We start from the raw sequence: 16099 nt of genomic DNA, 5'->3' as shown, positions 1-16099 counted from the left end.
ATCCCCAGTAAGTGACTTGTGCCATAGCAGTGAAAGCATTTACATTTTTTTCTGTTTGGTTGGCCTCTTGGGTCCTGAGGAGAATCCTTCCTCCTCTGTGGATACTGGTCGCTGCTGAGAAGTAAAACAAGTTTGCTGTGATCACTGGGCTTTCGCTTCCCTCATGGCCATATCTGCCGGGGCCCAGACGGTGCCCTCACTTTGGGCCTGTACACTTCTTCCCTCTTGCCCCTTTTGTCTCAGCCAGTTCAGCACAGAAACAACTGGGCTCTCTGGTTCATGACGTAACAGAAGGCCAGGAGCTGTGCAATGCTCAGGAGCTCTTTAGTTGAGCACTAGATGAAGGGCTTGTGTTATGATTAGGGGCCCCGGTCCACACAAACAAGTGCCATCAAACGCTAGAATTACACACGCTCAGCGAGGCAAGGTGTTTACACTGTGACAGGCACAGATGATCTCAGATGGTCTGAGGTAATGGTTCTCAGAGTGTGGCCCCTCCATCAGCAACATCAGCATTCCCTGGGGAGTGTGTTAGAAATGTGATTGGGGGGGTCTTCCCCAGGCCTCCTGAATCAGGAACTCTGGAGGTGAGCCCCCTAAAGTTTGAGAACCAGTAGTCTCAGGTGATAGCACAACCACCCTTCTGGGAGTATGCTCAGTGATTAGAATGCCAGGTGAAACTGCCCTCTCTCTTTTAATTGTTATTTTCCAATCTCTCTCTTTGCTGAGTGCTTAGAGTTAAATTAACCTAAATTAAATGCTCTTCTGGTGAAACACAGCTGTATCCATAATTATGTGGTAATGACATCATCCACATTTTTTTTTCAGAATGCCCTTGTTAAAGCTGGTTAGATTAACATTTTTTTTAAAGATGATGATGATATATTGAAAAGAAATTCTAACAAATCTATTATGAGTATCTTAGAAAATCAAAGATGAGTGACCCACAGATCTGCCCTTTGGGGCCACGCACCTCCTCTGGGGAGGAGACAGACTTCCCTAAATGACACCACAGGATTCATGGACCACGCGGCTGCCCCTGCTCCAGGTGTGTGCTCCCTTGCAGCCCCCTCCCAGCAGCACCCTGCTTGGTTGGTTAGGGCGTGGTAGCTTTGAAACCCAGTGAAGGTGGCAATCACTGTTCAGGTTGCAGAGCCGATACTGAAATCTGCGACTTGACCAGAGGGAATGGTGTGAACCGGCCGCGGGGCTTCTTCACCCAGACCCTCTGCCCGTTGTCCCGAGCTGCTTAGGCAAAGCCCCTTCGTTTTCTTCCCGGGAAAGCTCTGTTCTGGGTAGTCATGCTGTCCAAGCAGATCAACCTCAGGAAACTTTTATCAGCCTCTCCAAAGCTACAGTTCCCTAACGCTGGTCCCTGGTGATGTTTTCACAATAAAATCGAGCAAATTGACACTACGGCAGATTTTTCTTAAAGCCAAGTTTCTTTAAAGAATTGTTCTTTATGATGACACTATGAATTTACAGTCTTTTGGTGCGAAGATAGCCTTTCTTTCATGAAATGATAATAGATGGTAGGATTTTAACATCCTTGCTTTCCAAAATAAAAAGTTGGCGACCTACTCCAGTCTGTCGCATTGTTTTCGATGTTTTATTGGTCCTTGAATGCCTAACTTGGGAATTATTTCTCCACTGAACCAGGGCACAGCACAGCAGGAGGCATTGTTCTTCCAAGTGAATTCAGCCATTAAACCGATTGTTTGAAGGCTAGAAATAGCCTCGCTGTCGAGAAGAAAAAGAAGTTCAGTTCAAAGACGGAATCTAACTGGGCGTTTAGTCAGTCGCACATGCTTGGGTGACAGGAACAACTGCACCGATGGGAAAATCTAAACACTTTCCAAATAAGGAGGGCTGGGGAAAACCACTTAAGAGTTTGCAAAAATCATCTAATTTATGAAAAATAAGATGACTCCACCGAAGGAGAGACTCGATTTTTTCATTGGAACACCGGGCTTTCCAGGAAAGATAGGAAGAAACCCGAAAGTGATCAAAATTGAAATTGCAAGTAGAAAAGTTCTCTTCTAGAGAAGAAAGTTGTTAAGCCTCAGAATAAGGAACCCCATGAAAGACGAACCAGGTTTTGTGTCCTGTAGATAACAGGCTCTCATAAACAGAGAAAGAATACGAACCCTATGTCGATCTAAACTTTGAAATGCAGTTGGTAGGGCAGGACGCAGAACAGTGTGATGAGTGGACGAAAGGCTGTGGTGAATTCACACAATGGAATACTGTGCAGCAGTGAAACAGAGGGACGGGCCACTTATCTTTTGCGACAGCGTGGATGCACCAGGAGTCTGCTGTGCTAAGTGAAATAAGCGAGTCAGAAAGACAAACACCACATGCTCTCGTTTATGTGCGGAATCTAATGAGCAAAGTAACAAGCAAAATAGAATCGGAAGCATAGATACATGGAACAGACTGACAGCTGTCGGAAGGGAGCGGGAGGTGGGGAGAACTGGATGAAAGTTTAACAGATAAGCCATAGATAGAACATATGTGTCTGACCCATGGGCCTGGATGACCATTTGGGCATTTCCTGAGGGAGGGGCAGGTGGGTGGAGGTGGGCAAACGGGGAGAAAGTGGGGACAACTGTAGTAACATAAACAATAAAAATATTACCATAAAGAAAATAACATAAGCCAAAAAAAAAAGTGCTTCGCCAGGTTGTGAAATTCCACTGGTGAAACACATTGGAGAATCTACCTGCTGGGAGATGCAGAGACAGTGAAACAGCTGTCCACCCCCACCGCACACACTACAGTCACCAGGGTCCCTTTAAAACCGGGCTTGCCCCCGAGATGTGGTCAAGCGTCCCCTGACATGGTGTTTTTCTAAAGCTCTCCAGGTGAATTCCATGTACTTCCTAGGCTGAGAAACCACTGTGCTAGACTGGAGAGCAGTCCGTCTTTTTTAGTCACTGCAGCTGCTTGTGTTAAAGTGCTGAGGATTTGTAGCTCCATCCTCCAGTCCCATCTAGAGACCCTCTCTCTCTAGGCACTTGGAGGAGAGAGCTCTGTGGCCCCCACCTAAATGGGGGCTCCCTAAGTGCAGAACCTGGGGCTTTTCTGATTCACTGCTATACCCTAACCCTAGAACAGAACCTGTACATAGTGAACCTGCCAGCCAGGGGCCTTTATTGTGCTTATACATTATTTTGAATTCTTGGTGACTTTCCCTCCTTTGGTGTTTTTCTTTGTAAGAGAAAATGGGGCATAGTGAACTCTCTGGTTCTTCACTAGGAACAGTGAGAGTCGGATCTTAGGAGTGTGGTTCTCAGCTGGAGCACGTAGCAGCATTACCTGCTGGCTTAAAACTACAGATACCTGCACCCACCTTGAAACCAACCGAATCAGAATCTGTGAGAGTGGGGTCCAGGCATGTGCGGTTTTAACAACTGCTGGCTAAGAACCATCACCTGAGGGCAGTGGCTCAGCAGCAGTGGGGTCACGTGAGCTCGTTAGACCTGCCCGTTCACAGACCTCCTAAATCACAGACTTGGGGGATGAGCCCCTGGCTGCAGTCTGGAGCCTGCAAGCCCTCCAGCAGATTCAGATGCACACTCGGGTTTTACGAAATTCTGCTGTGGGACATCTCTCTGGGCCTTGCTGCACAGCTGAATTGTTTTTCTAAGTGGCAGTTTGGAGAAAGTGCCTCTGTTGCCACATTAATTCATCAAACCTGTTAGCGGCTCTTTGTCCCCTCCCTCCGAACCCTCTGGGGCACCTGCCCTTTCCGCTCCTCGTCAGGCGCCTCGGGCAGCCTTCGGGGCCCTTCTCAAACTTCGATCCCTCCTGAAAACTTGTTTACTTCTTCCAGTAGAAGTGCCCATTGCCTTCATTTTTGTCATTCTTTTGGGTTTAATTTTTTTTAACCCCCCATTTCTTTGTGACCTTGGGCAAGTAACTTAACCTCTCCGTTTCCGCATCTGTGAAATGGGGTTGATAATAGTGCCTGCCTACTTCATTACATGAGTTCACACATGTCACAGCACTTAGAGTAATACTCACCAAGGATAGTTTTTTATGTCATTGAGTTATAGGTATATGATGTTCCATAGGACACAGTACATACTCAACACTTGTCAGCTTTTCTCACTAACAATTTTAGGTCACTAAGCATTTTGCAATTTTTGTAGTTGTCTTTATCTCCCATTAGTTTTAAAGTTCTTTGACAGCAGGCAATTTTTGTTTCTCAGCTCTGAATGTCTTGATTTCCTGAAGTACCTAATATGTGCTCAACAAGTGCTTATGGAATTTTATAGTGAACTCCCAGGCAACATAGGCCAGGAAGTCCAAAGGGTTCTTTCTAGAGCATGTCCCCCATTTCCTGCTTGTTGTGGACAGTGCCTTAAGTCCCTGGCTTCTTGGTGATGTCATCCTTCTTCATGGTCCTAGAGGAAGCAAGTGAGTCTGGGAGCCCAGTTCTTGACGGCAGCAGACTATACACTCTGCCTGGAGTCTCTCTTTCAATAACAGGTTCCTCTGAAAACTATCCAGAGTGGCCTAGAGACCTTTCTTCCCATCTTCAATTACTTTTTTTAAAAGATTTTATATATTTCTTTTTAGAGAGAAGGGAAGGGAGGGAGAGAAGGAAAGAAATATGGATGTGCAAGAGATACATCGATCAGTTACCTCTCACATGCCCCCAACCGGGGACCTGGCCCACAACCCAGGCATGTGCCCTGACTGTGAATCGAACCAGCCTGTTTCAGTTCACAGGCTGGCACTCAGTCCACTGAGCCACACCAGCCAGTGCTAATTAGGTTTTGAAGAGCAGATCTCTGAGCCATGCTTCTGACTTCTTGGCAAGCAAATTAGTTCCTTTTTAATGCAGTGTTGTCCTCAGGCAGCAATGGGTGGAAGGATAAAGGACTGGTGCCCTGAGACCATGGTAGTGTGGTCTTCTCATAAGTAAATTGTAATGGGATTAGGTTTTTAGGCATTGAAAGTAGAGATGATGACACAAAGGTTGAGGATCCCAACTCCCTGGGATTTGCTCTTGCTTTGTAAAGATGGCTGTCCTCCTGCTTGAACTTGGACTTCTGCAGAGTCTCAGTTAAGAGCGGTGGGGGTGGGGGGGGTTCTGCAACCATAGGCGGTGGTTGGTGGTTTCCTCCCCAGGGCTGAGTTGCATCAGAGACTGAGTCCTCACTTTGCCTCCTGGGACAAACTTTTTTTTAATGATTTGATGTGTAAAATGAATATTCCATCATTTTAATTGCTGCACTATTGCAAGCCAATGTGATTTTTTAAAATTTCACATTTTTAACTGTTACTTTAATATTTTACACTTCTATTATATTTATGATAGTTTTCTGATAGCAATGCCTTTTGTCCCCTTAGGGGAAGAACTGAGTTACCTGAATAGATATTACTTCTAGATGTCAGTAGTGTGCACTGAGTTATGAGATATATGAATTTCAGCAGGGCGTTTGGTGATGTCTATCCCTATGTCCTTACAGATAAAATTCTGTGGACAGAATGGTAAAGTTAGGGGGGTTCATAACTGCGGAATGACTAGACCCAGAGAGAGCTGGTTAATGAAGTGGTGAGAGCTTGGAGTGGGGTGGGGGGCAGGGGCAGGCAGGGAGCTAACACTTGTTGAAGGCCTCTGCCCTCCCCACTGGCGCAGTCTACACTCTTGATACTTATTTGATGATTGCAGGCATTTGTGGTATGTGCGTCAATTTGAGATTACCCGGTTTCTGTGGGATGATGAATGTATTATCTAAAGAATCTAGGTTCTAGGAGGTACCTGCGACTCCTCCCTCAACCTCTCCCCCACTGCTACCAATTTTATTTTTCCAGTGCTCCTCAAGCACATCTTCTTCCTATCCCTTCCTTCCCCAGGCTCTCATCGTTTCTCCCTACCTCTGTATCTCTCAGCAATAAGAACACTTCAGGGAACACGTTCACCTGACCTCGTTGCTCAGAATAACCCCTCAGGGACATTCCCTAGCTGACAGAAGAACGTCTAGGCTCCTTCACGTGGACTAGAAGGTTCTTTGTGTCCTGGCCTCAGTGCTTCTCTGGCCTCATCTCCCGCCCTTCCCCACCTTGAATTCTTTCTGTAGTGACATCAGACTGCCTATAGTTCCCCACGTGGTCCATTCTGCCTCGTGCCTTTGAACCATTACTCTGCCTTTGGTAGTTCCAACCCATTCTTCTTTAAGACCTAGATTACCATTTACACCACTATATTAGAATTACCTAGTCATTCATTTCTCAGTCTCAAACCAGACTATAAACTCCTCAAGGGTAGTGCTCTTTTTTTAATTTAACATCTAGCACATAGTAAGCAGGCTCCAGATATTTTTGATCAGAACTGAAAATACAGACTTCTGGCCAAGATGGAGGCATAGGTAGGTACACTTTGCCTCCTCACACAACCAAAAGAAGGACAACAACAAACTTAAAAAGAAAAAACCAGAACTGCCAGGAAATCGAACTACATGGAAGTCCAAAAACTGAGAAGTTAATGAAGAAACATTCATCCAGACTGGTAGGAGGGGCAGAGACAGGCAGCCAGGGTGGAGAGGACTCCACAGCAAGGTGAAGGCTAGAGAACCGGGCGGGTGAGGCAGTGGCTGGTGAACTAGGCTGTCGTTGGATAAACTGGGAGGAACAACTGGGGAGTGAGACCACGCAATCAAAGCTTCCAGCATGGGCAAAATAAAGCCTCAAAACCTCTGGCTGTGAAAACCTATGGGGGTTGCAGCAGCGGGAGAAATTCCCAGCATCACAGGAGAGTTCATTAGAGAGACCCACAGGGTCTTAGAACGTATGCAAACCCACCCACCCAGGAATTCGCACCAGAAAAGCTCAATTTGCTTGTGGGTAATGAGAGAAGTGACTGAAAGCCAGTCAAGAGCTGAGCCAGTGGCATTGTTCCCTCTCTGACCCTTCCCCCACATATAGTGCCACAACACAGCAACATGGGTTGCCCTACCCTGACAAATACCCAAGGCTCCGCCCCTTACAACATAACAGGTGTGCCAAAACAAAAAAAATATGGCTCAAATGAAAACAGATCAAGATCCCCCAAAAAGAACTAAGCAATAAAGAGATAACCAACCTCTCAGATGCAGAGTTTAAAACACTGGTAATCAGGATGCTCACAGAAATGGTTGAGTATGGTCACAACATAGAGGAAGAAGTGAAGGCTATGTAAAGTGAAATAAAGGAAAATGTACAGGGAATCAACAGTGAAGGGAAGGGAACCAGGACTCAAATCAGTGATTTGGAGCAGAAGGAAGAAATAAACATTCAACCAGAACAGAATGAAGAAACAAGAATTCAAAAAAATGAGGAGAGGCTTAGGAACCTCTGGGACAACTTTAAACTTTCCAACATCTGAATCATAGGGGCGCCAGAAGGACAAGCAGACGAGCAAGAAATCAAAAACTTACCTGAAAATATAATAAAGGAGAATAGGAAGAGCAAGAAATTAAAAACTTACTTGAAAATATAATGAAGAACTTTCCCAATCTGGCAAAGGAAATAGACTTTCAGGAAGTCCAGGAAGCTCAGAGAGTCCCAAAGAAGTTGGACCCAAGGAAGCACATGCCAAGGCACATCATAATTATATTACTCAAGATTAAAGATAAGGAGAGAATCTTAAAAGCAACAACAGGAAAAGAGACAGTTACCTACAAAGGAGTTCCCATAAGACTATCAGCTTATTTCTCAAAAGAAACCTTGCATCAAGGGCTAGAAATAAGTATTCGACATCGGGAAAGGCACAGGCCTACACGGTAGATGACTGTATCCAGCAAAGCTTTCATTTAGAATGGAAGGGCAGATAAAGTGCTTCCCAGATAAGGTCAAGTTAAAGGAGTTCATCATCACCAACCCTTATTATATGAAATGTTAAAGGGACTTACCTAAGAAAAAGAAGATAATCAATAATATGAACAGTAGAATTACAACAAACTCACAGCTATCAGCAACTGAACCTTAAAAAAAAACAAACTAAGCAAACAACTAGAACAGGAACAGAATCACGGAAATGGAGATCACATATAGGGTTATTGGCAGGGAGGGGACAAGGGAAAAGGTGCAGGGATTAAGAAGCATAAATAATAGGTACAAAATAGACAGTAGGAAGTTAAGAATAGTAAGGGAAAGGTAGAAGCCAAAGAACTTATATGTATGACCCCTGGACATGAACTATGGTGGTGGGGGGTGGGATGTTGGTGGGAGTGAGGGTGCAGGGAAGAGGGGAATAAAGGGTAGAAAAAATGGGACAACTGTAATGGCATAATCAACAAAATATACTTAAAAAAAGAACTGAGAATATAAAAAGATCTTAGCAATCTAAAAGGCAGACCATAAAACTCAACAGGGAGATAAAATTTAACAAGGATATACTTGGTTTTAAAACAAAGAAAGAAAGAAAACAAGTCTAGGTCTAAATATCAAGTACAAGGTGGGATAAAGATGACTCACCAGCACCTGTAGATCCTGCAAGAGAAGAAAGGCTGTGGTTTCAGGTGACAATATGCTCCTCATGAATCAGTAGTGTAATGCAACTCCATGACCTAGTGTCAGAACAGGGAAAGTAATAGTCCTGGTGGTCAGACACTTGTAAAGGTCATGGTCCACACTGTGGGGCCATACCTTAAGAGGAGGTGATACGTGTCCGGAGAAAGACAGCTAGAATAGTGAGTAAGGTGAGCCCCATGAGATGGTGAAGAGTTGAAGGAAGTAGGGGTGTTTCATCTGGAGAAAACAGAGGGGACATAATAACTGCATCCAAATGTCTGCAGGGGTCACTGGGAGCCTCAGCATGCAGAATCAGGCTAGTAGATCTACTAACCGTGGAACAGTCTGTCATGTGAGCCCGGGCTCACCCATAGGGTTTACCCAAGAGCCTCTAAGAAGAGGTGCTATAGAAGGGACCTGAGCCCCTGCAGGCAGTTTGGACTAGATGTCCTTTCATCCTGCTCAACTTTGAGACATGGTTCATCCTGCTCAGTGACTTAAGAGGTCACTGAGTTCATAGGTACTGAATGTTGGGGGTAGGTACAAGGAGAACATCTTCTGATAGGGATGCCTTTTGTCCCATGGGGAAATCATGAGTTACCTAGGTGGAACTTGCTTCTGGACCCGAAATCTGAATCCTGGTGGGCCAGTCACTCATTATTATAAGTGTGAAATGTACTCAGAAAAGATATCTGACAGTCCCACCTAGTGTAACCACACCTTGCATTTTCCCAAGCCCTTTTGTGGAACTTTGAATGAAGTGATTAGCTTTGGGTTTTGTTTTGTTCTTGCTTTTTAGTTCCGGAGCATCTTGGCTTGTGGGAGGAAGTCGGAAAGATCGTCTCAGGATCCGAGCTAATACGGGGATTCCCCTACACCTTCACAGTGCCTGGCCTGCCCCAGTACCTCCAGAGCCTCACCAAGCTGGCCATCGCTGCAGTGTGGGCAGTGGCAGTCCAGGCTGGAGAGCAGACAGTGGACGTTCCCATCTCCTTCTCTCAGCTGCTGGCGTCTTCCTTCCCGGAAGTGCGCCTGCTGACACTGGAAGCTCTGCTGGAAAGGTTTTCAGCAGCAGCCTCTGGATTGGGGAAGAAGGAACTGCCACCTTTGCTGTGGAATATGGGAGGGACGTTCTTAATGTTGGCTATGAAGGAAACTCACCCAGAATGCTCCTGCAAGGTAAAGTCTCTGATGTAGTGACCGCTCCCTCCCACCCCCCACACTCTTCGGTGAGCCCACCGGTACGATCAGCTCATGAAGTCAGCATTGGGTTTGGCTTCTCCAGGAGCAATAGGAGGGAATTCAGCATCAGGAGGGCAAAGACTCTCTTTGTGTGGGCTTCACGTGGCTTCGTGTGTAGGTGGGCACTACGAAAAGTGTTTGCTGATGATGGTGTTGGTGACAGGAATTAACGGAAGGCAGACTGAGAGTAAGCCACCGAATGCTCCGGGAAACAGCATTGACTGTTGGCTGTGGAACGTGTCAGAGGGTAGTCTTGCAGATGTGGCTGTTTGGGGGTAGACAGGCTCCTAGAAAGCATAATTGGAAGGAAGGGATGCCGACTTCGGAGCCTGGTCCTCTAGACTGGCCCCAGGTCACTAGGCCCCTCAGGTGTGTCACTGCTCCGCCCTGTCTTGGCGTCTCAAAGATACTAAGAGGGAAACAAGAAGTCAGTGGGAGCTTTTTGAAAAATAGACCCCCCTTATCATTACAAGTGATTATCATTTAGCTTCTGGAGACTTTTTCTTGAGGTGGTTTTCTTTTCTTTTTTTCCTCTTTTTTTCATGGATCTGGCTCACACAGATACTGAAAATTCTCCACTGCATGGACCCCAGTGAGTGGCTTCCCCAGACAGAATGCTGTGTCCATCTGACCCCAGAGGAGTTCTTGGACTGGACAATGGATGTTGCTTCCAATGAAAGGTTTGCCCCCAATGCTTGCTGTGCAAACTCAGTTCCTCCTGTGGGCCCATTGGTCAGTTATACAATGAGCTTGAGCACAGTCCTGGCCTAAGGACTCAGGCCCTGTATTTCCTTCCAAATCTCCGCTTAGGAGTGTGTTCCAAGCTCAAGCAATAGAATGATGTCTGAGAAGCACATTAATAACCAAAAGTAGTCACCGCTGGAGGCGTTTGTATAGCAGGGAGGTGGTGACTTCCAGCGTGCACGTCCGTGTGGATTACAGACCATGTGCAAAACCAAACCCATACAAAATACGTCTGATTTTATTTGGGGGTGTTTCTGACTTACTTTTTCTAGGTCTGAAATTCAAAGTGTAGCCCTGAGACTCGCCTCCAAAGTGATTGTCCACCACGTGCAGACAAGTGACGAGGTAAGGCCAGTTCTGCCCTGGTCCTGGGGTCCAGGTTTCTGTGCTCTTTTTTACCTGGAAGGTGTCAGTAGGCAGAATACGTGGCATGTGTGTGCAGCCTTACAAAAATACTGTTCATATTGATGTTTCACTTTGGGTAAAAGTTGTAAAGAATTTTTTGTGCACCACCTTTGATATTTCTCTTGTTCTGGGCACATTTGATTAGAGGCCATAACAATAACACAACCCCCTTCCCACCAACACACACACACACACACACCCAGACCCCTTGTTTTTTCTTATTTTTCTAGCTTGACTCTTTATTTAAAGAAGGAGTAAACCAGTTGTTTCCAAGAATGGCAAGTCACTAGGATTACATCCTAGCCACCAAGTATGAAAATGTATCACTCTGGCTTGACCGTTCCCTCAGAACACGGCCCAGCTGGCTCTGCAGGGAGGCCCAGGTGTGCCCACCTGTCTCACATGTCCTTTGGGTGTGAGGTGGGACTGTGGAATCAAAAGACCTTCCTGGGAAGAAGCTATAAGACAAATACAGGCACACTGTGGGGTATATGAGGACGATGCCGCCACCACGGAAGGATTGTAAGCAGAAAGCAGTCAATACTCCAGTAAAATCACCTGAGGAGCTTGGTTACACATCACCACACTGGGATGGTGTGGGCATAAGGTTGGGAATTCTGATTCCTAACAACAACGCAGCACCGAGAGAGGTCGTGGAGATACGAAGATGAAGAGAGACTGGAGGGACAGTCTAATGGGAGGAAACGACGTGACATTAAATGCTCTAGTTAGGATGGGGCTGTGGGAATCCCCAGGAGGGAGGGAGTGTTTGGGGAGCTGAGGGAGACTTCACAGAGGAGATTGTGAAATTCAGAGAGCTGGGGGTGGGGAGAAAACCAGAGGGGAGAATGAAGCAGATACACAATTTCCTGCAGTCTGCCATTCAAAGGCAGGCCAGGGGGCCAAAGCCAGGTGGTCACTGGGAGATAGAAAAAGGGAAAAAAAAAGGCAAGGGGAGGATGTTTGTAGGAAGGGAAAGAGTTTGCTTAAAAAATTAACAGCCTGGAGGGGAAAAAAAAAACAAGTTCTAAGAAAGTAGTCATAAGACAGCCTATTGTCTGCCCAAAGACATTGTTCTCATCTAAAGCCATTTTTAACCATTTGTCACATGTACATTAACGACCCTGCATGGTACTTGAATAAACTGATACTTGATGGAAGCTGGGAGTTTTCCAGGGAGAGAAATATTAGCGGAACTGCAGAGAAACACATACAAGAAGTCCCTGGGAAGACCTGGGTTGCTTTGGGCGTTGGGTTGGGAATCAGAGTCTTCCTCTGGGTTCGAGTTGCCCGTCAGTTTCGCTGCCTAAATAATCAGAGGAGCCAGTAGTCTCATGTGGAAAACTTAGAGAGGCTTAGTTGATAGGGAAGTAAGGTCCATCTGGAACAACAACTCCCTTTTAGGAAAAGTTAAAAAAAATAAAGGTAGAAACAACTCAGATGTCCATCAGCTGCTGAATGGGCAAACAAAATATGGCATATCTACCTAATGGAATATTATTCAGCCACTAAAAAGGAATGGAGTCCTGATATGTCCTCCTGCATGGATGATCCTTAAAAGAACATGGTAAGTAAAAGAAGCCAGTCACAAAAGACTACGTATTGTGTGATTCCATTTATATGAAATGCCCCAAAACGGCAAATCCATGCAGACAGTAGATTACCAGTTTAGGGCTAGGGGAGGGGGCAGATGACAGGGTGGAGAATGGTAACCAGAGAGAGTAAAGGTTTCTCTTTTTGATGATGAAAATATTCCAAAATTGATTGTGGCGATGGTTACACATATGTGTAAATGTACTAAAAAACATTGAATTGTTTATGTACTTGAATGGATGAATTACACAGTATGTGAATTATATCTCAATAAAGCTGTTACTATATAAAAGTAATAATGTTAGTGTTACAGAACACAACAAGGGGGGCCTGGGACAATATACTATTATTGAAAGAAGGCCCCGCGTCCGTTATGTCCGCCGCCAGAGGAAAGACGTCTCTTAATGCCAGAGATTCGTGAAAAGGAAAGGAAATGTTTATTTAATGCTACACTAACTTAAAGTAGTGACCTAATGTCTTCACCAAAATCCCAAAGTCCCTGAAAACACCCACAAACAGACACAGTCCTTTCTTCCTTCCCCCTTTGCCCAGTCCAGAGTACTGTATCTCAGGAAAGGAACTAGAAGTCCATGGCTCAGGCAGTCCTCTGGTTCTTCTCAGTTAGTAATCCCTCTCGACTGGGAGACCTCCCTGGGTTCCCGGCACCCTCAGCTGAGTCGCCGGGATCTCTGCTAAAACCAGGTGGTGGTTCCCCCTTCTAAAGCTGTGGGGGTCCCCACTCTGCCAGGCCGCGTGGTTCTCTTCTCCAGGGCTGCCACGTGGTTCCCTCTCTCTGGGATGGGGGAGTCTCTACTCTGCTAAAGACGTGTGGTTCTCCTTCTCTCAGGGCTGCAGGAGTCTCCACTCCATCAAGTCCGCGTGGTTCTCCTCCTCAAGCAGCATGGTTCTCCTCCTCAGGGCTGTGCATGGCCCTCCTCCTCAGGGCTGCGCATGGCTCTCTCCCTCAAGCAGCATGGTTCTCTCCTCCGGCCTGCACATGGCTCACATTCTCAGGGCTGCGCATGGCTCTTCCTCTCTGGGATGCGCATGGTTCTCCTTCCTAAAGCAGCATGGTTCTCCTCCTCAATGGCCGCCAAATCTGGGTTTTAAATCCCCGCGGCCAATCTTCCTCTGCAGCCTTATTTCCGACTCCTCCCACACTCGGCTTCACATGCCAGAACTCGTGTCCTTCCAGCTTTACTGGGCTGCCATCATGAGTCTGGGCAGGTGTGGCCCCATGTCCTGGAGCCAATCCTCTCTAAGCTCCCACGCAGGCGCTGTAACTCAGGGGACCCGCCCCCCCCCCCAGTTACATCTGGGTGGGGAAGTTACTTCCATTCCCCTGGCTTAGAGCTAGTCACAGCTACTTAACATATCTATGCAACCAGTCAAAGGTTATAGATATGCCAAACTACCACACCAGAGCTTAGCTGCAAGGCTGTTGCTATGCTAAACAGCTCTCAATGGCCCTGCTCCACTTGTCCCTTCCCCCAACCCACACCCTGGGCGGGAGGGATGGAGACATCCCAAAATCTCCTGGACACCTTGAGTTCTGGACCCCATTTTAAAATGCCCATTTGGGGTCCCCCCTCTTGGCTGCACCCTGTAACATTAGTTGGGATGCTGCTTTAAATGTTGTAACAGAAACTCATAAACACAGTGGTGTGAACCAGGTAGAAGCAGTCCAAAGTGGACAGGGTGGCTTCATAGTGTTGGATCCCCAGGCCCTTGGCCTTGATGTCCTGCTGTGCTCAGCATGGTCCCAGATGGTCGACAGCTCCTGTCACCCTGTCCTACTCAGCTACCAGGAAGGAGAAACCCAGAAAGTGAAGGTCACACCTATTTCCTAAGGATTGGCCCAAAAGTGCATGGATACCACCGTCCCATTGGTCAGAACTTGATCACGTTTCTCCCAAATTCAAGGGAGTCTAGGAAATGCAGCCTTTAGCTGGGTGTCCATATGCCCAGCCAAAAATCTGTCGTTCTGTTATTAAAAACAGAAGAAGTATCTGGTTATTGGAGATAAGTATTATTTGTTGCCACAGTCTTTCCCCAAGTTTTGTCTTTACTGATGGACACTGTCAAATCCACCAGTTTTCTGATAACCTGATTTGCATCAGAAAACACTCAAGGAACTTGCTTGCCAGTTAGAGTGACTCTATTACTAAAGCATAGGTCAGATTTTCTTCCCTGGGCTTGTTTATTTCTCCCTAGCTGGGAGGGAAAAACAACGGAAAAACCTTTCTTCCCACTGTGGCAAGAGGTAATTTGCAGCTGCAGTTTGGGGTGTGTAGCTCATCCCTAACTCATGACTGCATCCTCTGAACTGCTCCACACTTTGTGCTTTCAGACCAGAGACTCCGTCGCCCCCAAACTGAAGCAGTGGGTTCAGTTGGTCGTCGCATCTTGTGGAGACCATCTTCCCACGGAGTCCAGGCTGGCGGCTGCTGAAGTCCTCACCAGCGCCACACCCTTGTTCCTCACCAACCCCCGCCCCCTTCTCGGTAAGTGCGGTGCGCAGGGATCGTCCACAGCACCCAATGCGCTGGGAGTGCGCACGGATACTCCGGGGTAGACCAGAAGGGGAGGCGAAGAACGGCAGTGTGCGCTGTTCCGTTAGGTCTTCCCGGTGCCTTCCCGTCCTCGCAGCTCCTGCTCTAAACACTCTTCACCAGCAGCCTCTTCAGTGGCCTCTTTTCTTTCTGTCTTGTCCCCAAGCCTTTCTTCTTATGCTTCCAGAAGCTTCTGTGGTCCTTCTGAAACACAAATCTGATTTCACTCCACTGCCTAAAGCCTGTAAGTGGGTTCCCTTTGCCCTCTGGATAAAATCTGTCCACCCTTCCACATGGGTTGTAAGGCTCTTCCTCTTCTGTGCCCTGCCTGCTTACCTGCCCCCCCCCTTCTCATCGGCCAGCATGGGCACTATGAGTCATCAGTAGGGAACGGTTCTATAAACAAATTGCTGCTTGACTGACTTCTGTTTGTCTTTCAAGACTAGGCCTAACCGTCACCTCTTCCAGGAAGCCTGTGGCAATGATCTTGGTGAGAGATGAATGGGTCAGTGTGAAGCTGTGGCATTGAGGAAAAAGAAAGGACAAGATGGAAAGGACTTAGGAAGTTGAATCATGACTTGGTGTTGAGGTTCATGTAAAAGGAAATTCAGGGAGGACATCCGGGCTTCTGGCTTAAGTGACTGGCGGGGCTGCTGGTGTCTCTCACTGGACTCAGTTTTAAGTTGAAGGCATCTCTGAGACACAAACATGGAGAAATTTTGAAATTACATGGGGGGGCTCAGCCCACTGGCTTCCGGCCAGGTTCTCCACCATCAGGTCTCTCTCCTCACTGCCACCCCTGTGCTTCAAGAATAGTAGTCAGGAAAGAGCATCCTGTCCTTGGTATCTGAGGAGACCAAGCTTTAGGAAATCCTAAGGAATTAAACAGCATAGGGGGTTTTGTTCTAATCTTTTCTAATTTTTGTAAATTGTGGTATTCTATTTTATTTGTTTTTGAGCCTAGGGTCTAATAAAAGAATAACCCAGAACCTGCAGCCATGCCTCAGTCCCGACCGACCCTGTCCTCTCCTGCTGTCTTACCCTGTACTGCCGCACTGTGA

At 46.7% G+C, this 16099-nt stretch overlaps 1 protein-coding gene and 1 long non-coding RNA gene across 7 annotated transcripts in view; one reads left to right on the top strand and one right to left on the bottom strand.

Moving 5' to 3' along the window:
• THADA (THADA armadillo repeat containing) overlaps positions 1 to 16099 on the top strand; it is a 287667-nt gene that overhangs the window by 232443 nt on the left and 39125 nt on the right. For all 5 annotated transcript variants that reach the window (XM_028514640.2, XM_036027907.1, XM_036027906.1 and 2 more), the window contains 4 exons: positions 9302 to 9681; positions 10306 to 10424; positions 10761 to 10833; positions 14837 to 14990. In XM_028514640.2, the coding sequence (XP_028370441.1) occupies positions 9302 to 9681; positions 10306 to 10424; positions 10761 to 10833; positions 14837 to 14990 (726 nt within the window). The remainder of the gene's footprint in view (positions 1 to 9301; positions 9682 to 10305; positions 10425 to 10760; positions 10834 to 14836; positions 14991 to 16099) is intronic.
• On the bottom strand, positions 4948 to 8654 carry LOC118501070. 2 transcript variants are annotated; one of them, XR_004903644.1, is made up of 3 exons: positions 8467 to 8654; positions 5379 to 5488; positions 4948 to 5069 (listed from the first exon to the last, which is right to left on the bottom strand). It is a non-coding gene; the product is annotated as an uncharacterized LOC118501070 (long non-coding RNA). The 2 variants fall into 2 exon arrangements; XR_004903645.1 differs by lacking the exon at positions 8467 to 8654 and adding an exon at positions 6565 to 6592.

This window comes from Phyllostomus discolor, chromosome 6 (assembly GCF_004126475.2).
Source record: "Phyllostomus discolor isolate MPI-MPIP mPhyDis1 chromosome 6, mPhyDis1.pri.v3, whole genome shotgun sequence".
In the NCBI taxonomy this organism is placed as follows: Eukaryota; Metazoa; Chordata; class Mammalia; order Chiroptera; family Phyllostomidae; genus Phyllostomus; species Phyllostomus discolor.
The sequence above is the reverse complement of the archived record's forward strand: the minus strand, read 5'-3'. Positions and strand labels throughout refer to the sequence as shown.